Source organism: Protopterus annectens, chromosome 8.part1 (genome assembly GCF_019279795.1).
Source record: "Protopterus annectens isolate FY-2018-M chromosome 8.part1, PAN1.0, whole genome shotgun sequence".
Taxonomy (NCBI): Eukaryota; Metazoa; Chordata; order Ceratodontiformes; family Protopteridae; genus Protopterus; species Protopterus annectens.
The window spans coordinates 114876742-114902660 of NC_056742.1; the positions used below are offsets into that span (position 1 = coordinate 114876742).

General features: G+C 35.8%; 1 protein-coding gene across 1 annotated transcript in view; it reads right to left on the minus strand.

The window, feature by feature from the left end:
* The window catches only part of DBNDD1 (dysbindin domain containing 1), a 561031-nt gene that overhangs the window by 324951 nt on the left and 210161 nt on the right, over positions 1-25919 (minus strand). The window contains exon 3 of the mRNA XM_044081736.1: positions 18303-18443. Within this exon, the coding sequence (XP_043937671.1) occupies positions 18303-18443 (141 nt within the window). The remainder of the gene's footprint in view (positions 1-18302; positions 18444-25919) is intronic.

Genomic DNA, 25919 nt, shown 5'->3' on the forward strand with positions numbered 1-25919 from the left:
TTACAACCACCATAGCTTTCTTCCAGGATGTTGATGCTTCTTCTCCTTTTAAAATACTGTTGAACAATTCCTCTAGATCTTTTATCACTTTCTTCCCTCTTTGCTTCCAGACTTCCACAGGAATGCCGTCTCTTCCTGAACACTTTCCTGCTGATTGATTATACATCACCATTTCTCTCTCATCTCCTTCTGTCTTTACCGTTAATTGTTGAGCCTCATCTACCTCTAACCTTGGCATACTTAAGTCTTCCATAACTATTTCCATTTGTGCTTTCTTCATTTTCACATCTCTCTGCTTTATACAGATTTTCATAAAATCCTTGAAATATTTTTAATTCCATTACAGAATCTCTGGTTATTTTTCTTGTTATAGGCTCCCTAAATTTGCCAACAACATTTTCTACTTTCTGTTATCTAAGTCATTGTGCTAAATTTTTTTGCGCTTTGGGGTTATTATAAAAAGAAATTGCTTAACAGCAATCTTTCTAAACTTGTGCATAATATCCAGATACTCCCATATTTTCTCTTTAGCATTTTGCAATTGCTCCTGCTCTTGTTCTGTGAGATTCCCCTTATTCTGCAATACTTTAACCTTTGTCAGTCTCTCTAAATAATTATTTTTACTTCTTAAACATATCCCTTTTTCTTTTATTAGTACCCTATCTTTAAACTCTCACTAGCTTTAACTTCTGAAGAAATTTCTATTTTGCCTAATAACTCTTGAACAATTTCCATTGTCTATTCCCTAAATTCATCTGTGTTTAACAGGAAGGTAGGGAGTGCAGGTGTCTCATTTTTACTTCATTACCATGAATTTTTATCTTTGTTGTTATTGGTGCATGATCTGAAAATATTGGATGTATATCAATGCTTTCAATTAAATGCAAATGTTCCTGTGAAACATAATTTCTGTCTAGTCTAGCCCAGTTATTATACCTTGCAAAGTAATATGTAAATTCTCTCGGAGTTCCTAATACTGAATTCACATCTTCTATACCAAATATTTTCATAAATTCCTTAGAACTCTACCATCTTTTGTTATTTATATTTTCTCTTCTAGGTCCCCAGATATATCCTCACTGTTGTGAATCAAGGTCCAGTCTCCACCTACAAGTAATATTCCCTGTTGAAAGCTGACTGTTTCCTCTTCTGTAACTATTGCAGCTCCTCTATCAATTAGTATAAGTAGTCCTCTTTTCCTTTATCCCTGACATTCTGCTGAATATGCATCATGACATCCTTTCTTTATCAAATTCACATGCTCAATTCTTTCCAAGTGTGTCTCCTGTAGAATTGCTATTTGCACAATACATTTCTTAGTATGACTCAATACTTTACCTTTTAGTCTGTACCTGTGAAGCCATTCACATTCCAAAATAATATGGATAGTGTAGCCATTATGATAAGAAGTTATTATTCACATCTGTTTTGTATGACTACTTTTAAAATGTTTATTTCCAGCTTTTGTGTTACATGCACCCATTAATGTTGATCCTTTATACAGTTGTTTCTTGTCATCTCCATTTGAACATATATCACATTTTACAAGATTTTTGTTTTAATGAAGACCCTCAAACAAGAAACCAGACATCCCTCAGAACCTATTAACTTAAAGCAAACATACAAAACTATGTGCATTTTCAAATAATGAAGTTTAACCCTACTGGTAGGAATAATTGTCCCAAATTGACAGTTGCACCCCACAGACATTAGCTAATCTAGAATGAAGGTTATCCATGCTAAGGTACATGTTGCAGCCTGTGCTCCTACTTATAGTATTTGGTGTATGTTCTTGTCTTGTCTTTATTCCCTTTTCAGATTTGAAAATCAGCTTGTATGTTTTCAGAATACACTAACATTTAGCCTTAAGAAAAATTACACTGGCTGTCTTTAAATAAAAGTAAATTATACACTGTTCTAGTAAACACAATGAAGTACTTAGGCAACAGAAAAGCTGCTATCTCTTATTCACTTCCAATAATTTCAAACTTTATATTTTACAAAGCTGCTTGCCCTTGTACCTTTTAATTATACATTTCACTCAGCAGACAATGCCAGACCTCTTGAGATTTATTGCTTTCATCTGTAATCAGCTTGTCTCCATGGAAACGTAAGAACAGAATGTACAGCTGTCCTCAGCTGCAGACTTACCAACTTACACTGAAGATTTATTTGCTAAAAGAAAACTTATCAATACTTTAACAATGTTCTGTTATTTTAAAGCCCACTTGATTACACACACACACAGATACACACACACACACACACACACACACACACACACACACACACACACACACACACACACACACACACACACAAAATATCATTAGATTAAGCCAAGAGCATAAATCTAGACATTCATCTATGCAAAAGTAAAAGAAAACACCTCAAATCTTCATATATTATAATCAGTGCACTTTTATACTCCATCCCCCACCTAAACAGACCATGGTTGCAGCATATATTAACCTAAATAGGTTCATAGGATGATACTAGGCTATTGGCCCAGAGGTCTTTCTAAGCCTAGCCAAGAATTTTGCCCATGTTCCCACAAAGTCAGCACCTGTTTCTCCTGTCCAGCAGGGACATAGGTGGAATCCAAGGAGTGTATTTTAGGTTTCCCATTCAAGCCTCCAGGTTCCTGTTAAAGAGGGCTAGTGAGGTACTCTGCTTGACATGGAGAGGGAGTCTATTCTACAGATGGGGGAGTCTTTGTAACCCAAATCTATCCTGTCAACAAGTTCTATTAATGTCACAGACCAGATTGAGGCATTGCATGTGGGTTGCGTGAGTGAAGTTTGACTTATGGATATGCTGCAACTCCATCAAGTCTGGGTCTGAGATGGCCTTGTATGCCAGACACAGGTCACCTCTGAGCAGTCTGTATAAGACTGGCTAAACATGCTTTTGTCCAGCCTTTCTTCTCCTTTTATATTGTAATGTCTACATTTACTTAAAACATTTTTTTTACTTTAGTATCTTTATTACACAGTCACTGAAAATACTTCACTATATAACATGCAATTTATATAATTTTATGTTGTATACAAATACTGTTAGGAGCAGAAATTGTTTTACTTACAGTTACTTTCTTTTTTCCTTGTAGTTTCCTTCCAAATATTAATAACATGAAGTGGGGTATATGCTTTTCAGTTCCCCACAAGTTTAACAAAGCCAACAAAAGTCCAATCTTTCTCAGCCACTTTTTTGTGTAAAGCTATGTTTCACAAGTGTGATGGATGCTTTATAATCTCACATTTATTCATTAATTGCAGTACTGCTGGTCTTCTTCCTGTTCATGTCCATCTCCCAATCTCAGACTCCACTTCAAGTCCAAGTGTCTTGTAATTCTTCTAGTCAATTCCTATGCTTTTTTCTGTATCTGAAGCATTTTCCTTTTCAACATGGAAAGAGTTTCACTGAAAAGTCTCTCTATGAGCTTTATTATTAGAAGGAGAAGTAAGGTCCTTTCCATTTAATGGCTCACCTTTTCTTGGACAAACTTTTGAATTTCCTCCTTAGCCTGTTCTGCATAAAAAAGACATTGATCCTCTAGGAAAAACATTCTGAAGATAGCTGGGAACAGCAGCTTAGATCTTACACCTGCTTTTCAACAGTCCATGATTGTTGGGATTAAATCTGCTTCTCTTTTGCCTGGTGTAGAGTGAATAATTATTTTCTGCAAATACTCTAATGCCTCCAAATTTAATACGTTGCCCTTCTGTCACAGTTTTGTGAGAAATCAGTTATTTCTACTGGCATGATTCCATCTTTAGTCCAGATTTTTGCCTCATATTTATGGTCGGTTCCACACAAAATTTCTGTTTTTCTGGCAAATCACTGAAGATTGAAGTGGCTAAATAATGACATACAACTATGTTTCAGACTTCATATCCTTCATAAATTCAGGTCTTGACTGCTTTCTCATGGCCAGGTTTGGAGCATACACATGATGTGCCCTTTCAATTAACAAATCCTACTGTGGAATACCAGTCCAGCTGCTTAATCTGTGGTTTCATAAAATTAATACAGTCTGTTCCTTCCAGTTTCTCTAGCACAGCAGAAAATTTCAGATTTTCAATGTGTGCTCTGTCCTGTAACTCTACAATTTTTTGAAACAGCTCTTGAGTAGTCTCACACTTAGCCAGTGTTTTCTTCATTTCATCCTCTGAGTGCTGCACTTTTATCAATTCATCTGAATAGCTGTTTAAAGCTTTTTCAAATTTTTTCTGTTTTTTTATTTTATTTGATATAATTTTTTCAGTGTATCATTTATTTTAATAAACTTTAAGCACATTTACTTGACACTATCTCTCAGTTTCTTTTTTCACACTGTGAGAGCTAAAATTAACCTGTTAATCAGTGTGCAGCCATCTTGGAAATAATATAATAAAAGTATTATTTAGGCCATTGTATCACTTGTACACATTTTGCTTTTGCTGGGTACATCAGCATCACAGATACCTCTGCTTAGGATTTCATATGGGTGGGCTACAGGTGCAGTCTTATAATGCCAGGCTGTAATATACACAATACCCTATGGTTCACACATTTGTGACTATCAGAATTTGCTGAGTGACCTCATTTGTACACCAGTTCATACTTGGACTACTCCAGGTACACAGTAATATACGCAGCTACTAGTCCAAGGAGTTAAGATGTATTATGTACTTTGCATCATCCCTGTGGAATGATGGATGATACTTGTGAATCCTGCCTTTTTTCTTTATCGTATTTGTACCATATTGGACTTATGTTTTTCCTTAAACTAAGCAAAATGTTGTCTGGTCCAACAGTTTGTCAGCTGCAATGTTTATGTGTTGTGCTAATTTAACATTCCATGATGCACTGCCTTGCTGATGTTTCTAAAATGTCACTGCTGCCAGACATTTCTTATTTGACTAGAGCCTCTATATGTTTTTTGGCAAAAGTCACATGCTTGTGTAATGCTATTAAACGAAACACTGAATTTCCTTAACAACTAGTATGAAATAATGCTGACCATCACTGTCAAGAGCCCTGATTATTTATAAGCTTTTGTCAATACCTGGTTGTAAACGAGGGATGGATCATATGAAATGCTAATATAAAGGTACCAGTGAAAGAACATCAATAGGATATACTATGCATGACTTTTTTACTGAATCATTTAAATGCATTATAAATATTTTGACTGTAGAAATGGGATGCAGCATCAAGCACTGCATCAGTAATACTATGGTTTATAGAAGGGCTTTATATCCAACATTGTATGGAACAAGGACAACAAGTAAATTAACTAATGTCAGGCCATTATATTTTACACCATTCTGGAAATTAGTTAGTGACATCTGTAGTGGCCTAAAAGTACAGAAGATAAGAAAAGGTCCATTTTCTGTTTAAAGAACTATACTTTTATGTTTTATTTATTTATTTGTTTAGTGATGGTGGTGGTGGTGGGGGTGGGGTAGTAAGTTCCAGGAGCATGATTAGTGCAGCTTCCCAAATGACTTAGCTGCTTCAGTACAGTTTCTTTGGCAATGACTCACATGAACAGAGGGTCATCAGACAGCTGTCTAGTGGATTTATACTGTGTTTAAAAGCATGCTTGATTAAAGCAAGTGGTGAGCTTATTAAAAAAGTAGTAGAACAAAAAAATCATTCATATAGCCTGTTGTTATAACTCTACTTCAGTCTCGTAGTATAGCATTACAACTGTGAACAGATGTATCATATAAACTTAGCACCACAAAAAGAAGAAACACTGTTAATGTATTTTCCAGTCCTTTGATGTGAATGTACTTTGTGATGGTTGGGACTCTGCGACTCATCAGTTGTCAGTCAAGATTTTGTGCAATGCAATTGCAGTTCCATTCAGCATAAATGTCCACCTAATTACTGAGCCCTTAACTTGGTGGAGCCTTACTACTATGGGATCACATTCTCATTTCATGTGTTCTTGAATTAGTTATACAAATTGTTCTACAGATATATTGTACTACTACTATCCACCCTTGTATGGTAGGTTTTACAACAAATATTCCATGCTCATGAAGCTTGATCTGACTCAGATCTGTGATCAAAATTTTGTCTTTAATTTCTAGGTAATTTTGCCACAGTCCCTGCTGACCATTAAGTTTCTTCAGTGGGACTTGAGCTGTAATGGCCTGAAAGTATACTTTTTACAAATATTACCAATTATTCCCAGTATGGAGCTGAGAGACATCTAGAGGTGTCATCCAGGCATCTATGAGGATATTTCGTGTCTCTGCCTACACTCTTGTAGAGGAAGGGCACCCTCATTCCGCTGGCCAGGTAGGTCTAACATACCCCAGGCTGTGCGTTATATATTGTCTTTCCAAGCTGCAGAACTATATAGCCAACCACTTCCCTGAATTAGGAACCCACATTATGCTGTGTCTAGACTATTGAGGTATTTGTTCTACAGATCTAACTTCACCCCTGTGTCAGACAGGAATCTTTCTGGCTATGAGTATGTCATGCAAGCCTCTTTTTGTGTACAAGCAATTGAGTTACAAGCAAGCAAAAGCTCTTTCCAACCAGGAAGGGCAAGCTGGCATAAACTGATCAAATCATACCTTTTCTCACACATTTCTTCCAGTACCTGAGCCAGTAGCAAAACATGGGATACCTCGGTTGCAATCAGGGCTTTATCTCTGTCTGCCACAGAGCCAGCTATGATCAGATATTGTTTTCTGCTATAACAACAAGAATGGCTCTGTTCACTGTTTTAATAAATCAATAAATAAATAGATGTGAAGCCTGACCTGAAGTTACCTTCATACTACTGTGGTCCTGTAGTGTCTGCACTTGTTACCTGTATGGTCTTATATCACCTTTATAAAATGATAGCCTTGATGTACTTAGCCCTGGTCCCATACATCCATGTTAGGATCCTCTGTTCCTCTGTTCCTCTTCCTTGGATTTATTGAATGTTCTTAGTGTAGGCGATGTTTATATTGTTATGGAGCTTGTACTGAAGCATATTAATAGTTATGAATCTGAATGTAAATTGGATGTGTGGTCTCACTCTCCATGGTGTAGCAGTAGTACTACAGTAAATTCTTCCACCAGGAAGAATTCAGACTTACAAAATAAATTCTTGAACAAGCTACATTTGTAGCAAAAGAAAATTCTGTCAGTAGTGAGCAGTCTCAAAAAATTCCACTATCATCATTCAATAAAACAGGGCTGTGTACCCTCACTGAAAGTGTCAGTGGCTCAAAAGATAGCATGTTTGCCTTTGGTGCTAGAAGAGCAGAAGGCTATGCATTCTATTCCCATTTCAGGTGAATTGATTCATTTTTTTTCCCATTACATTATTAGAGTTTGTTGAGCTCCTGAGTGTGCCATCCTTTGGATGAGAAATCAAACTGAGGTCCAATCTCCCTGAGTTGGTGGCAGCTCAGATCGCTGTAAAAGATCCCACCACACTTATCAAAAAAGAGAAGGGAAATATCCCTGTGGTCATGGCTAAATTTCCCCTGGTCAACATAAATACCACCTTGGATTTTCCCAGGCTGCTAGCTTAGTTTGGTGGGATAAACTGGTCAACAAAGTATGAATAAAATTCACCTTTGATTTGTTTAAGTGATGCAACAGTCCCTAAGCAAATCTGTTTTTTTAATGTTGTATACATTTTTACAGTATACTTAAATATGTTTTTAGACATAGCTTTAAATATGAAAAGTCTCTGAAGAGAGTTGTTTCTGTTTCCATTTTGAGCTTGATTTCAGCCTGTTCTGGTGTGCCAACTAAACATCTCTTATTTCTTCTAAAGTATGTAATGAATTTTGTTAGGTCCAGTTGCTTTGCTCATTTGTTCAAGAAGGTCTAGTCTTAAGGAGCGATTCATGACTTGTCTTCTATGAACATACTGGCATCAGCTCCTTTATATAGACTACCTCTGTTGCATTTTTCCTCCTACACCCAACTGTTCACCAGCTCCTCTCTTTGTTCATCAGGTGTACCAGACTCAACTTAGCTTCTCCATTCTCAACCTGATCCATGTCAGGTACTTGTGAGGAGATCAAGGATGCTGTTGCAGCATCATAATGCTGTCAGGGAGTGTGTCTGATCCTCCCGCTACCCCACAGTAGCCTTTGCAACTCCACAATTGCTGCTTTCAGGAGGTGCATGAGTCCTTGTGCCCAAGTACACCCTCCTAATAAACTGGCACAACACTTTTACAACCAGAAGCTCTCCAGGCTCTTAATGCCACTGTTAAGACTAGAGTAATCAGCTTCTCTCCCTCAAGATGGACAAGCTGACATCAGCCACTCACTCCCTTCCTCCTCTGTGGCCCCTTCAGTGTTGGTAATCAAACCAGGGATGTTTGGGTCGCAGTAAGAATTTTATCCCCCTGTGCTCTGGGGCCACTTAGTACCTCAGTTGTTTTGGCTGAAGTACAGCCTTCCTTGTATTTAATAAGTACTGAACAAAAACAAGTATGGCTTTCTCCCATTATCACGTCATTCATCTTTCTTCTGTTCAGTAATATACCTATAAAAAGTTTTAGCCTTCTTCACAATGACGCTGGCATTCTTTGCTTTTATTTGAGTTGGTGAAAAGCTCTGTCATAATTCTACTGTAACATTTATGATCTCAGAATGCTGTCATTTTCTATTTAATCTCCTTTGGGAACCCTTTAGAGACCAATTCATGTTTTAGTTTCTTTTGCTTTGTATAATGCTATTCACACAAGCATCCACTGCCGCTTAGTGGCAAAACAACATGTTTCTAAATTATTTACCTTCATATCATTTTTGGCCATTTAGTAGTTTATTTTTCATTCTTGCCTTATTTTTTTTATAAGCTAGCCAGTAAATTCCAGCACTCTTTCTCTTATGTTACTAGACTGTATGACTTTATATATTGTGAGCCATAGTGTCTAGCGGTCACTTGTCTCCAAATGGCTAACAGTTTCTAAATATGTGATTCTGTATGCAATCCAGCAGATGAATCCATATGTGAAATTATATCTTTCAGTGTGGATTTCAACATTACATCCCTCAGACACATCCTTGGTAGGGCACAATGACTAATCCTGACGTTGGTTGAATGCCAGTATGCTCCAAACCAGTATATTGAGAGCAACCAGCAATACCTCTTCCTTCCTTCCTGATGCACTAAAAATAAAAGTTATAATTTATTGTCCAGTTCCTCCCCCTTGAATGGGGGAATGGGTGGGTGGGCTCCTGTAAAGTACTCCACAACACACCAACAGACTGAGTTGCAGTCTTATCTTTAAGGTAAATATTACCTCTTCTTGGGTGTGTGAGGTAAAAGGGAGGCTTAATTATCATTGTTGGTAATAGTTGACAAGTTAGTGGAAGATATGTTATTGTTGTCAGTAATATCAAAGTGTGTTTTGGTATTTCACTGTTTAGACTGACTTGTTTAGTGGTAACAGAGTGATCTTGTGTATATCTAGGACTGGTTGCTAGTTCTTAACAGTAACAGAGATTTTTATGACTAACAATGAAGAAATGTCACTACTGTGTTGCATGAAAGATGATGTAATGTGTAAAAACAGTTTCTTTTTGTGTGGTCCACTTTGAACCTTCGATGTTCTGGTCTCGATGATCAGAACTTCGTTGTTCTGAACATTCGATGGTTTCAAGTGGAACTGTAAAAACAGCTATGTAAATTCTTGTAATGCTGCTTTTTAAATATATTGTCTATGAATGTGAGTCCATAAAGACTCTCATGATCTACATTGCATTAGAAATATCAAAATTATTGCGTGGAAAAATAAAGGATATTTGATTAATAGTGCCCGACAGTTTCAGAGTGGAATAAATGACATAAACATACTCTCAACAGTCCAGATTTTCACAAAATGTCCAGATTTTTTGCCTCATATTTTTGGTCTGCTCCACATAAAATTTGTGGTTTTCTGGCAAATCACTGAAGATTGAAGTGGCTAAATAATGACATACGACTAAGTTTCAGACTTCATATCCTTCAGAAAATGTATGCTAACACAAATCCTGTTATTTTTGCAACTTTCTAAGAGCAATATTTAAAATCTGTCATTATTTTTGGACCTTTGTCCCCCTTATTATTTTAGGCTTTGTCCAGATGTCTTGCGCTAAGAGGTTGAAAATTATAGAGATGCAGGATGATGTTAGCCCCTTTGGTGTATCTCTCCTTTCCTCACAGCTTTGTCACCCTGGAGTTAGTACATTAAAGTTGAGCAGTACGAGGGATGCAAGTGGAATTGCTCCCAAAAATATGGAGTGTTTGTTTTAGTTTATATATTTCTAGCATTGTATGTGTTTACTAGCTTTATTATTTCTGGAAATGAAAATGCTGGGTTTTGCTGTTTGCAGCTTTCTATTTTTATAGTTTTGTTTTGTGATGTTTGTGGATCTGAGGTTGTTTTATTCATTGGTTTGCCATGAATTCTTCATCTTTTACTCTTCTCTTCTCTTTTGTATTTAGCCATTTCGTAGTCCTAACAGTAATTCCCTTCATCATCTATCCTTCTTAGTTTTCCTTTTGATTGCATAGCCATCTGTGTTACATCCTGGTATAGTTTCCATGAATTATGTGACTGCTGTATAACATCCAGATATTATTTGTCTGTCAGTAAAAAAAGTTATGCCTTCTGTTATCCAGACTCCTGTCATTGGGAGTGCTTCTACTTCTACCAGATATGGCCAAATAATTAAACATCAATGTGGTCAGGGCCATACTGCACAAATAAAAGCAAAAATTAAAGGTACATTCACAAGCCATTACATGAGGTGAGTATTCCTGTTATATACTGTGTCTGAAGTTTACTGTGTGTATATATATATATATATATATATATATATATATATATATATATATAAAATCCCAAAAATATAAGATAGTGATGTGGGTAAACTGGTCCCCCAGAAATACAAATAATGCAAAGGAAAATAGATGGAGGGACCAGACCACAGCAAATAAAACCATAAAAAGATATTCCAAGAAAGGACAGGTGAGCGCTTTCGCAGCCAAAGGCTGCTTCATCAGACAAACAATCATTACATTTCCTGTTATTTAAATCCATCCCAACCAATCCTTAGACAGAAACAATTAACACACACACATACATACACACACACACACAATATATATATATATATATATATATATATATATATATATATATATATATATATATATATATATTCTAAAATTTGCATGCGTTGATGTTACCAAGAATAGTGTCAGTGAAACGATTTTGTAAGTTTAAATAAATTATTCCTTCTTAATTTTCATTAATTAACAAGGGGTGGAACACTGATCCAAGTGGAACATTTTCAGGCTTAGTGATGAACAGTGAAGCAAGTTTTACAGGAAAGCTATCCATGCTGTAACTAAAAAAACCCAACACTATCAGCATTTGAACTATCGGGCAAGTTGCATAACTGGATCAAAATTTGGCATACATAGTAAGCATTCAATATATACAGTGTATGCAATTAGCTATATGGGTGAGGGAAGTTACAAGAGAAGAAAATGTTAAGGCAGAGTGAGGAATATGAGAAAAATATGAAAAGGGGGTAGAGGGCAGATTACATGGGTAGAATAACAGAATACGTTATGGAGAAAATGAGAGCCCAGAAGGATGGATCAGGTTTGTGTAATGTTACCTGTTGTGTAGCACTTGCAGGAGGCTTCATGATTACAATGTTGCTTTAGATGGTTACAAAAGGCTTAGTAGGAAGTGATTGTATCTTTAGTTGGAGGGCTTCCTGAATGGAGATTAGTGCTAAAAAACATAGTCAGTACTGTGAAATCTATTCCTTGGGTCAGTAAGGAGAAAGTATTGTGGGATTGTGATTTTAGATTATAGCTAGTGTAGCTTTTAGTTGACCTTCTGGAAATAATTGAAACCCTGATTCAGAAATATCTGTACAGAAGGAATGCAGGAAATTATTTTCAAGATCACTCCCCTTAATACTTTGTGCTAAGGGCAACTGTCTCCTCTGCCCCACCTTTGCTACACTACTGATTCACACAGACATCATAAAGTCTGTGCTGTCACTGCCATCCCAGGAATGACAGCAATTGTGTATGCCCCCAGCCCTGCTCTGGGTAGTAGGATTAGCTGCCAGCATCCCCATGAGGACTCATAGTACCCTCCCCCAATGAGTGCTACAGCAAGGTGATGGCTTCATGAGCTGAAAGCCTGCCATCCGGATGCCAACTGCAATGTTACTCCTCCTTCTAGGAATGGTAGTTATGCATGTCCTGCTCTGCCCTGCCCTCCACCCCATGATGGGCACATACATCCTCCCATGCCAATGCCATCAAAGACCTTAGTGCCATTAATTGAGTATTGGTTGCATGGGCCATAGTCAGCACTTTATTCCTGTATGCCACTGGCACTACCAGTACCATGACTTGATTAGTAACTCAAGTGCTAATAGGCCAGATCTTCTTCCTCTTTCTCATGGAGGTGTGGCTCTTCTGCTTTGTGCTCACCTTCTTACAGAGGCTAGTTTTAAACTTCAGATATTTGAGAGAAGGTTGCTTACAATCTCACGCATGACAAGCAATGCAAGGAATTACTCCATCAAACTCACTCTGTATACTGCAGATGTGTGGCCATGGGGAGTTAGGGTGGTACATAAAAGAAAATTCTAGTACTTGCAATATGATGACACTGGTCTTATTTGGGATATTTACCACAAAGTCATTCAATCCTGACAAGGAAGACCCTTCCATGAAAGGAAACAACTGGATGAGGTGAACCAGCCTTACTAAGAAAGCATGATTTTTTTTTTTTGGTGGGTGGGAGTAGTCAGTGGCATGTGTACAGAAAGTGCAGACACCAAAAATATATACTGTAATTTTTGTCATACATTAAAATGAATCACATGGCATGTAGACTCTGTAATCTTGTCTCCCATCTCCTGAAAATTCTAGATTTGTGCATATTTGTATTTCAATGTACTTCATTTTCCAGTCTCTTGAAGATGCGGCCACAAAACTTCTATCTGCAATTGTGGAAATTACTTGAGAAGTATCTTGCCATTCATCTCATTCTTGTCTCAGTGAGAATGCCTGATTGAACATTTTCTAGAACTGTTTCAGAAAAAAAGGATCACAATACCCTTCATAACATAATGGATGATACTGTACAGGAAATGGACAGTGACATTCAAAAAGATGCGTTTATGAACTCAAATGAGGCCTTTCCGCTTGTAAATCAGTCATATCTTCTGGAAAGGTAGCCATTCCTCTGCATTCTCCAAGCATTGTAATAGTCTAACACATTTTAAATGGCAGGCAAAGTTTAAAACCACTCACAAAAACTCTGACAACTATGACTATGGGTATATCATAAGGCCCTCTCTTTTTATTGCTTTTATTAATGAAATCACCTATATTTTATGTCATAAAAAGTCTTCTGTGTGCCTCTGGCCTTGTGGCTTACTGTCATGATGTGTTTTGTGATCTGTTGCCCACATGCCTTTTTACAGACTTTTCCCAGATTAACCCCAAGCTCACTCAACATTTACATCGTTTAAGTATCAACAAAATAATCCATTACATCATGTGTCACCAAACTGTACACAAAACCTTGGTGATGAGCTCTAATACTCTGAAGGTTTTATCAAATATACTCAAGCTCATCAGCAATGTGAAGAAATGCTGCACTACTTCTGCAGTTCACTCTCTTCAGTCATGGCATCTAGAGAATTTCAATGATGATTCTAAGTAGAATCGAAGGCCTTTCTTGGGGTTCCAAAAACATGGCTGTAAATTTGCTGGAATTAGTAGTCAATTTATTAGCAAGGAGTCAGGTCTAGACAAGAGCAAAGTATTTCTGTAGTTCTTCCATCAATGTTTTAGCAAAAGAAAGCCGACCTCAGCAACTTTATTACAGAGTAAGACTGAAGTTTGGAATGTTAAAAGACAGATTGTTAATAAATAATATAATATGAGGGGGTGAAGGACTGAGCCTGAGACATTAGGACTTTGGTGAATTGTAACAGATCTGCCACTGAGATTAGATAAAAACCACCATACCACTTCTTCACTAAGGCTAGAGACCGATAACCTCCTTAACAACAGGCCATGGCCCACAGTTTCAAAATAACATTTAAGGTCTAGGACAATGACAGGGAATACTTTTTTGAGCATGACGCCAAAAATCACAGCTTCAACTCCTTTAAAATGTTCAAGTGTTAGGCAGAGAAAATGCAAGGGAGCTGTAGATATGCATATATTTTTAAATAAATTGAATGCATTTGTCCTTAATTACAGTCAATAAATATGCTCAAGTTTTTCAATAAATTATATTAGAAATGTTAAAATATAAGGTTGTGATATCACTAATCAATATACACCCTTCAGTTCCTCCACAATGAAAAATGTGCTCCAGTGCTACTCTTTGGAACTCATTGGTCTAGGGAGCAGGGCTCCATTTTGAAGATCTTTCTCTGTATTGATATATACCTGATTGGTGATAAAGAACAGTGCTATTATTATGATTAAAGCAGTCCTAAACCCATGCCGTTGGGGGAAAATGATGGAGGGTCTATTTATTTAAGCAGCTGTATATAAACCAGTCTTTCAAGGATTTTCCTTAGATGGCACATACAGAAAGCATGTGGGCCTAAAATCAGTAACCCCTGATGGGTTAGGCTTTTCCTGAAGCAGAACAGCCCTTGATTGTTAAAAACTGTAAGAGACTTTTGGAGATTTGATTTTTTTTCAGGAAATCAAGTATCATCTAATAACTATTCTGTTAGAAATAAAACAGGAGGGCACTAATTACCTCATGAATTCTAAAAGTAGACATTGGTGAACTTACCCTTTGAAAATCTTTTTTTTTTTTGGGGGGGGTGATTAAGTAATAAGGTTCTTAAATTTCAGCAGCAAATTCAGATCAAATATTGTTATGCTTTTCTTCATGAATGGGAAGTCCACAGCAAGGTCTTTGAATGTTATCCATAGCTTTTTTAGATGACCAAATAAAGTCCTTTCTTTAGACATAAGATAAATCAACATAAGCCACATTAGTGGCTGTCATGCTATCCCTTCTTAATCAAAAATACATTTTGGTCCTTAGAAAGGTCATGTGAGCCCTATGAACAGAGACAAATCAGCCATCAATAAAAACAGTCAAGTAATCAGGTGCTTTGTCTATAGGGGTAACTGGCTAGGCTTCAAATGGCTCAAAAGGGCAGCTAGCCTAGTACTAATCTATGAATCTATGAATCTAATCTAAGAAGCCTTAAAGATGTTAGGGGAAAAAATCAGACTTTTCTTCGGTACAAAAATAAGATCTAAGACAGTTTTAAAATGTTCTTCCTCAAAGTTGACTAACTTAAAAATGGAACCCAATTACTATGCCAAAAAATATGAGTATTGTAGAAGGTATGCTAATTTTGTTATGTTTAGTTCCCTTCAAATAAACAAGGGAGGCTAAGACACTTCCTTTTTTTTAATTATCAGAAAGCAGATAAAGAAGATTTATTATTATTTTTATTTATTTAAATTTGTTGACCGTGAGTGTCCGACTGGATGTAGGTCCATTTTCAGCGGAGGCCCGGGGAGAAAAGCTCCACAGTTAAAATAAACAGACAGTAGTTACATTGGATTACATAGCGATTAACAATTTAACATAACAATTACTTACAACATATTTACAGATGAAGAACATAGTATATCAGTAGACAACTAGAATCTTTATCTGTGAAGTACATAACAGACATTACCAAATGTTACAATGAGAAGTCTCTATCAATCTCCAAGTTGCAGAAATAATGTAGTAACGGTATTATCATAAATCAATCTACTATTAATAAAACAACATGCAGAAATCAAATCCATACTTTTGAAGTAGCTTTTGAGAAATTAATCAACCAACCACTTAGTAAATGAATTATGTCATGGCTAGTTGTTACTGCATTTAAACTTACTTCTGACTTGTATGCATACATCTCAACCACTGAGATTTCAAAATCATAGCCCTGAACCACTAAAAATCATAACGTAAGTGTAAATTCATCCCCTTGGGGGTGTTGGGTGGGGCATGATGTGATGTGATGTATAAATTTACATTCTAGACAGGCATGGCATGTAAAATACTGGTGTTAAATAGAGGCAGCATCAGAAATATATCCTTATTGCACTATTACATTTTAAAAGATAAACATGCACACTTCAAATAAAAAAAAAAAAAAAATAGGTGACCACTCTTGCAGTCAGTAAGCACCAGTACAAACGTGACATCTAGAGGTATGTAGCTACATACCTTTTACAGTAGGGACATCTGTTAGTTGTTACATAATGGAGACAGAAGATATTCCATGCTCTTAGATGTGACAGAATATAAGCAATCAGGCCATTTATGTTACCTGTCACCTTTCTCTTAATTATGAATCAAAAAGATTATGATTGTAGTGCACTCCATAAATACTTTCTACAACTGGATAATTGCATAATGTTGTTTCAACAGCAATAAAAATTTGAATATACTGCCAATCATAAAGATCAGGATCTGAGCAAAGTGTATGCTATATTTGATTCAAATAAAAACACATTTCTGAGGTCCTGATATTTATTGTAACATACAAACAAGGCGAAGAAACCAAAAACAAACCAGACGAAAAAAGGAAAACCAACAGCTGGTAGCTAGTACTGGAAGGCAACCTCAAAAACAGTTCACTTCTTTTACCAAAAACAAACCAGACGAAAAAAGGAAAACCAACAGAATATGCTTCTGAAATTGTACAAATCTATTTCAGTTTGTCAAAAAGAGAAAAAGTAATAATGCCATGGTGCCAAAGGTGTATATAAAAAATGCCAGTTTTCTAATGCCAGCACAGATACTGTGGTGCTACTACTAACATTTAGCCAGTTCATTTTACTCTAAGTTTCTTCTTAGTTTAGTGTGGTTTATTTCACTAGTTAATAGAACACATTAAGTATGTAAAACAATGAGTAAAAGGAACGGCTTTCATGATAGTTGTTTGTAGGACAGCATCTCCACTTATCAAATAAAATCATTTTTTTAACTAAATATCGCCTTCAGCATGTCAGCAAAGAATCACACCAGCAACAACTGAATGAAGACATAGACTTTCACAAAAAGAGAAAAAAATACAATTGTTTTAAAAAGGAGCATAGCAACTTTTCTCTGGGAGTTCTACATGAAAACGCACAGCAGCAGTACGCACATACAGCAAGAGTGCAAAGCCAAAAATGTACCAAAAGACACAACACAAAAATGGCCAGCACAACATAGATGAACCACCAATAACTATTTATTGTAAAAACTACGGACAAAATGCTACAGACTGGTTGCAGCAAAAGCCTTCTTCAGTGTAGACACAAGATGAAATCAAAATCCCATTCACAGTTGCATATATGTGAATTGACATCGCGAGGTAACATTTGACATAAATTTTTTTTTTCAAAAGAATAAGAATCCAATGTTTTTTGTTAATCACACAAAAAAAACTAAGAAGTACCTCAACAAAGTTAGATCATCTAGTCTGTGCAAAAAACACAGCCCTGAAAACTTATCAATCAATTCCTGATTGCTATGATTTTGACAATCTAGCAGAACAGCAGTGTACAGGAATAAAGTTCTGAACATGACCCAGGCAACCTGAATTTGAAAAGTTATAACTTGCTTTGAAAGGGGGAAGAGGGAGTATAGGAAGGAGTGGTACTCAACTCAAACAATGAATCCTCTCCATCATACACAGACATTTAGGAATGAACCACTGAAGAACATACCCACAAAGTGGGTGACTGATAATGAGGATCACATTAGGATGCTTGTACTTCATTCTACATTATTATTTTATATCAGTGTCTATAATTTTAATACCATGTCAGATATCCCCTGAAGAGTGACCACTAGCTTGTGGGAATAACCTGTCAACAAAAGATATCTATATCTGTATCTATGTCTATATTTATATCTGTGTTTATATCTATATCTGTATAAATAAATATAGTTTATGAATAAATATGAAGTACCTACCAAACAATAGCTGCACCTGCACATGGCTACCTGATTTCAAATAATTTTTAAGTTGTGATTTGTTTGAACAACTTTTTTCTTCTGTTCCTAAGTCATAGATTAAAACATGTCGGATTCATTACCCATTTCCAGAATAGCAACATTTAACTAAATACCTCTACTCTTATAACTAGCTTTTCATTTGCAATAGTGAGATCGCTGCATCCATCCAGCATGTTTGGATGTACAACAGACAGTCAAAAAGAAAATCAATCTGTCTTTCAATTGCAGCGCAAACAAATTAAACTAAAGATAAAGATAAGATACTGACCTGGTGCAGTTTCTGACTGGGTGTTCTCATCATCTGAATCAGCAAAAACTTCTGCTAACTCCTGGTCAGACATATCTGTTAGCTCTGTTAGGTCCAGAAGGTCGAAGTGCACTTCGAGTGAGGAAACACTGCTCAGAGGTTCTAGGGAAAATGGAACACAAAATTCATAGTAAGCCAGATCTGCTATTGCTAATAATGATCTATGAATATTTCCGATTTGTACAATAAGACCAAGCCAGAAGGTAATGTTATGAACTAAGATCTAAAAGTTGTAAATACTGTGTGTTTTTCTTTGTTGGCTCTGCTCCAAGATCCTGCACAAACTGTCTGAACAAATAAAGCTAACTTTGAGGTTCCACCCTGTTTATGTTAGCAAATGGGACTAAAGAAACCCAACCCCACCTGATCAAAACCACCAATGACCTGGGTCTTTGGCTCACATAGTATGATATATGGATCATCTATTAAAGCTCCTTTTTTAGATACATGAATTAGCCGTAATTAAATAATTAAGTTACTATATACCTTTAGATATAATATCTTAGTTTATTATCAGAATGGAGAGTATCTCACACGTCACATCATCTTATCCCAGAAACCACTAATGTATTTTGTGGTATGTTTTTATTTAGGAATGTATAGCTGGCAATATGTCTTTTGATGTCCTTTAAAAAATGAAAGTCCAACTTGCTATCATTGTTAAGCACTCCTTTCCCAACTTTAAAGATCTTTGTAACTTCTGTAAATCAGGTTGAATGGTCCTTTGTGTACGGCATCTCCTCTATAAATACAGCACTTATCCTTATGAATGTTTTCCCTGCATCACACTTGATTTACCCTAGTAAATAAATATTAAGAGATCTACCCTGATCTTCACTTAACACTACATAAAACAACTAATTATATCCAGTATCAGGGATGGATCTACATGGGAAACCACCTGCCTCCATTCTCACCATGATATCTTCCTTCCCTAAGATGTTCTGTCAAAAGGGCTATGAATCTTGAAAAAATCATTTTACTGCAAAAACAAACAACAGATTTTAAGTACCAACCAGAAAATATAGTGGTAACAAATAAAGCATCTTTTAGGTCTCTCTACATATTTTTCATTCAAACTGTTGACTGGACCTAACTCTTACCTTCTGTAATGCTTTTATAGTGCAAAAACCCTTAAAACATTCTTCTCCATAACTATCTCCTCCCGCATCCTAGTTTTCTATGACATAAATCTCAAAAGCAACTAACACCAAGCGTTCACACATACAAGTACTTCAGGCTATCATATAAATTTGACACAGGAGTTTGACAACATTGAGCTATCAATACTTGAGAAAGGTCTGACTTTTGTACTGATGTGGACAGGAGATGTTGTGGATGCCATTACTGAATTACAGCTGTTTACTAGGCAATTAAATTTAAATGTATTATGTCCCAAAACAGACTTTACTAATTCATTAAGGAAATCAAGTACTTTTACACCTGTTCCAAATCCTGTTGTAGGAGCATTTGAAAAAGTGAGTATGGAAGATATTTTTAGTTTTATTTCAAAGAAAAAGAATTCTGTTTCTGATTTAAATTTTATAGAACTACAGACTCTTAATACATTGAATGTAAAGACATAGTAATTAAGAGTGTGGATAAGGGAGGTAAATTGGTTTTGATAGACTATCAGCATTATATAGATTCTATTTATTTATTGTTAAATTATCTAAGTACTTCTATGAAAGTGTATTTTTATGAAAAATGTTGAATTAATTATTTCTAATGTGAATGCTAAGATTTATGATTTACAGTGTGATGGTTTAATTGATTTTGAACTTATGCATTCTTTTCTGTGTAACATATCCAATTATTCCCACATATTATTGCCTAACTAAATTAGATAAGGATATGTCAAATAATGCTATGAGGCCTACTGTTTCCTCTAGAAGCTGGCTCACCAAGACTTTATAAGTATATCTAGAGACAACTTTCAAAAATAATTTACAGATGATGCCCGGCTATATCAAAGATAGTGGAGACTTTTTGGCACAATTGTTTAACTGGTATATAGAGAACACGGAAAACCCCCAATATTTAATCATAACCTTGGATGTGCATTCTCTTTTTATGGTGATACCTAACTCATATGGGTTTGAGGCAATCAGAAGATTTTTATCTTCTAAGACTGAGAAATCTGTAAGACTCATTAAGGTCATCATCTGCTATCTTTTGGATATTGCGCTGTCAAAAATGTGTTTATTTTTCATGGTAATTATTACCTACAGATGCAAGATGTTGCTAAGGGAACTCCTGTAGCAAACAACTCCTCTAACTAGGTGTTGCATATGTGGGAAGATTAATTTATTTTCACTGGTCAGAATAATTTTTGTTCAAAAGTTGTATTTTACAAAACTTTCACTGAAAACATTTTTATGTTATGGGGAGAAACTGAATTAATGTTACATGAGTCTATAGGACATCTGAGCACATTTGTTTTATTTTCTTAGGCTTTAAGAGCCTAATCTCAGAGCACACTATAGGATATTTTGGTTATTAAGACACTAAAAGCTGTTAATGACAGACTTGCTACATCTATTTTTAAGAAAACTGTAAAGAAAAAAAACCTCATATTTACATAGATACAGCATCCATCCAAATTTCATGTTTTTACAGGGCTAGATGTTGCATGTCAACTGTTTGAATATGCAATATGATTTATTTCAACAACAGTTAGATGCCATGGCTGTAAACTTTTTGGAGAGGGGTTATTCTTCACTGGAAGTTGATGAAGTAAAAGAATTGGCTTTAGATAAGAGGAGGAATGGTGAAGGCCTTATTTTTTGTAATAGAACTTTAGGGAAATGCTTTATTTAGAAAAAGTAATTTTCTAGTTTGAGATATATTTTGACATATAACACCCATTCAGGAGATGTGAGGAACATCATACAGAGACACAAGCAAGGCAAGCAATTATTCCACAGAAATCCTGTTTTGACTACAAAAGACAGCAATCACTTAAACAGATGCTGTGCTATAAGGAACTGAAAGAACATGAGTGATGTTAGATATAGTCAAAAGAAAGGGACATTTTAAAGTCATAAATGTAGTTTTTGCAACTATATTTATAGGAAACCATCATTCCCACATCTGCTTCTGTTGAAAGATTTTCTAAGTCCACAGACTGTAACATTGAAAATGTTATATACACTGCACTCTGTGCAGTTTGTACTGTGTTTTATCTAGGTAAAACTAATAGGAAGTTAATGGAAATAGTATGTCATCATCAGTCTGATGTAAGAAGAAATTGTGAATATAATGCTGTTAGTAGGCTTATGTTAAAGGAAGGAAAACAATGCTCCTTTTAAGTTTGCTGTATTACAACCAATTAAAATGAATTTAAGAGGATGTGATTTTTTTACTTTAACTGAATATGCAGAGTACAAATGGATCACTGGATTTACAGTAGAAAAATACCCACATTTAAATAACACTATATCTTTAAAACCTCTTTTAAAAAATGATCAATTAAAAAGTAATGAATGATTGATTTTTATTGTTTGTCTGTGATTTATGTTTGCCATTTATTGTCTTTGATGTGATAGCCTGAAGAAGCGCTTGTATTTGTGAAAGCTTGCTGTTTGTTTTTCAATACATTGTTTTTGTAGTTGCTTTTGAGCAGGAGGAATGCTTTTGTTTTTTAGTTTGATTTTTGCCCTGTGTTGGTATCACCTGTGTGATCTACTTTGCTTCTATAGTTTTCTAAGACATTGGGAGTCTTTCCTTATCTGGAACTCTTTTTGACATTCCCAACTTCTTATTAAAGAATGTCTCGATCTACTCAGTCCTGAAATAGTTAACCTCTGTATCAGTTTCTTCTCTTAATGACTACAGGCCACTTACTGTCACATATTCTTAAGGAAGATTAATGTATTTATTGCTAGGCCTATCACATATATAATTAGTCTCTTTCCTTATGTTACAACATAGTCCCTGGTAGAATACAGCAAAAATTATTCCCGTTCCCTAGTCAGCCATCCATTCTCTTCAGAACACTACCAACTCTTGAGACGATAGTTTATAAACAAGAAAATAAACTTTATAAACTACTTGGACATTGGCTAGGATTAAAATGGCTTACATGGGCAGCTAGCCTAGTACTTACCTTTGAACCTATGGAAAGATGTTTATAAAACACAGATTTATGCCTGGCTACAACACCTTTATTGTCCAACTCCTGGGGCTAAAACAAGTATGCATTAATGTAGGAAACAGCCACCTCGGGGGAGCAATTTCCACTGACTTTGACACAACCTTTGATCAACTTAATCACTCACTTATCTTCACTAGCCTGATATACCAACATTTTTTATTTTTCTAATGGCACAGCTAACTGGCTCTTGAATTATTTCTGTGACAGACATATTTGGGTCCTGTTTGGCCAGTCTCTTTGCTTGTCTGTCTCTGTCTTTTAGCTATTTTACACTATCCTAAAGGGGCTGATCATTGGTCTAGTTTCACTCTCAATCTTTATTAACAGCCTTGGTACTCCCTTCCTGAACTTCAGCCTGTCCTTTCCACTGTTGATCTCATTGTAATTAGTGGTAATGATTGCTTGCAAATTCAAAAAAAAAAAAAAAAAAAAACTTAGCCTGACTGCAGTGAGCTAGTAAGTTAGTTTCTTTATATAAAAAAGAACTCCTGGTAAGTCAGAAAAACAACTCATTGCTATTTGGCACTACCTAAAGACTTGCACACTATTCCCCATAGCAGTTTTAGTACTGGTAATTTGGCCCAAGGCCCATGAATCTAGGAGGGCCCGATCCATGGCCTACAATCCAATATACTGCCTGGGCCATCTGTCTAAAAGGAAATGCTTTCATTTACAGGAAGTTTGTTGTGTTCAGTATAACAGTCACTAACATAAACGTTACAAAAACAAAGCAAAAATAAAGCATTTAAATGCTGTCATTTTCTTGATACTGAGGTGGCTGAACCTGTATTCACATGTACAGCATGTACCAATGACATTTTGATCTGACAATTGACTTTTGCTGTGTACTGGAGTACAATGCCTACACATACAAATTCACCTTTCTAAAATAAATGCTCACTATTGCATTTGAAGGGAATCAGTATTGACTTAATGAGCAGGCATCCCTTTCAACTACTTGCCTGAAAAATTCTTGGCAAAGCCAAAAAATAAGGGATTGGGTGGGTGGGAGGACAAATACCCAAAAATAAATAAAAATTTTTGAACGTTATTCTACTTCACTTAGAAAGTTAATAGAAAAGCAGGTTTTGCATCAGCGTGCATTTTCTGAACATTAAGAAAATCAGACATTTTATGAGGATAGGGTAAAAATATGAGACAAAATCATGGACTTTCTACCACGAGAGGCAGTTAAAACGTTTGTGAGCAGGTATTTGTTTTTCACTATTTCACATAGGATGCAATTATCTGGCAATGAACTGCATGTATAAATGCCATCAGATATGCTTTGCATCACAGTGCATGTGACAGTTTTTTAACTTTAGCTCTGTGAAGCTTGGAATATCATAATTATGAAGAGTTAAAGAATTTAAAAGCACAAGAACAGTAAGCAGCATCCATTTACATACTATGTTTAATCTAGTGTAGCTCAATATTTACACACAAAATGTATCTTTGTAACTGGAAGGTAAATACTTGATTTTCCAAGTTGGCCCCTTGCACAGCTAGACAGTTTGGTAACAACTGCCTGGGCTGACCCTCTCTGCAGGCATGAATAATGGATACACTGTGTTGTAATATTTGAGCCAGCATTATAATCAGTACTGCCCTAAAATTAAAAAAAAAAATACAATGATTTTCAAGAACAATGGACTTGAAAATAATTTCAAACAGATGTTGCCAGTGCAGGTTCTGTGCAGGACATTTCCTAAATCATGCCACATATTTACCTTTTAGCTTCCAGCACTACAGAGATTTAGCATTCAACTAATACTGAAATACTGTGCATATTCACACTGCTCTTTGCTGATGCTTTATAATGGGAAATGGGGAAATAAAATATGCAGTACTATGTTAGATGGAAGAGAACCAGAATTTGGTTGCAAGAAACAAAATAAAAAAAATGTTAAATTTTGGATGCCATTGTTGCAAAGAGAATTCTGATTGAGTAGGTGCGGGTTTGTTGTTTAATATTCCAAAATGTTTCATTAAACGTTCTTTATGCCAGAAAAACTGTCACATTAATTTAACTGGCTGCTCCCTTGACTTTGATTGTTGTCTTTGATCATTGATTCAGGAGTTTATAATAATACTGCATAAGCTGAGTTACTTAAGCATCTGGTGCAGTATGTCTTGATCCGCATTTTTGTTTTAATATTTGAAGAAGTTGAGAGTAGGAAGTTTGCAAATGACCAAGAAAAAACTAATTCAGGCATTCCAAATCAAACAGCACAAAGGACTCCAGGAGATGGGGAGTAGTGGGGCAGGAAGTGAGAAATTTGTTTCTTTTTATATGTGGTTTTCTGAAGAAATGTGAATTGAGTAGCTCAGTGACAAGGACTGGAGAAAACGTACACACACACACACACACACACACACACACACACACACACACACACACACACACACACACACACACACACACACACACCATTTTGGTCTTCATGTCATTATGATGCAGTCATACATGATTGAAAACAAATATGGACAGCAATTCAGATTTCTGCACACAGCATGAATATTATATCATTGAAAGGAAGTAAACTGGGAAGCTGGACTAGCCTTCAGTGAAAAGCATACTAGGCTAAACATCGACTGGTGTCCCTCGGTTCCCTCTTCCACCATGGCCTCCTCACATTATCCAGATTAATTTTTTTATAGCTGTTTTTAGATGCATTTTAGAGTCTTTTCCCTAACCTTTTTTGACACAATGATGATGGCCTGAACAAAATCATGACTAAGCAAAGAAATTCAGTATTGCTCTTTTAACTTTTTCCTGTATCCTTTCAATACACCCTAGCTGGCCAAAAGTATATTACAATAATTGTGAAATAAATTATCAAATTAAGCCAAGGGTCTGGGGACAGGTAAGCCCCTAGAAACCATGGAGTTACAAATGCTGTGAAGTGCATTTTTACAAGTATTTTACAACCTTTTGATCCAATGATGGAACAGACAAAAACAAGATCTAGGGTAGAAATTCAGTATTGCTATTCATCTTTGCTTTTTTTCTGAATCTTTTCGAAATATCCCTAATGATCCAGGTATGCACTGTAATAAGCATGCAATAAATAATCAAATTACATTAGCTGTCTTGGGACAACTAGGATCCTTAGCAGCCATGAGGTTGTATAAACTCTGAGGTACATTTTAATCTAAACAAAAAAACATGAGCAAATAAAAAAAATCAGTCTTATTTTTTTTTTCAAGGAAGAATTAAGTTGTGTTTGACAAAACAGTACTTCACAGTAAAACACATGTGAAGATACATACATCATATCTGGGAATAGTGACTGCTTCCCTCCTCCCCCAAAAAAGATAGGCATCTTCTGTGTATCCCTGTGGTGTAAGATTGGCTTGAAGTCACAAACTGCCACAATAAAATACTTCAATTGGCTGTTATTTAAGATATATATATATAT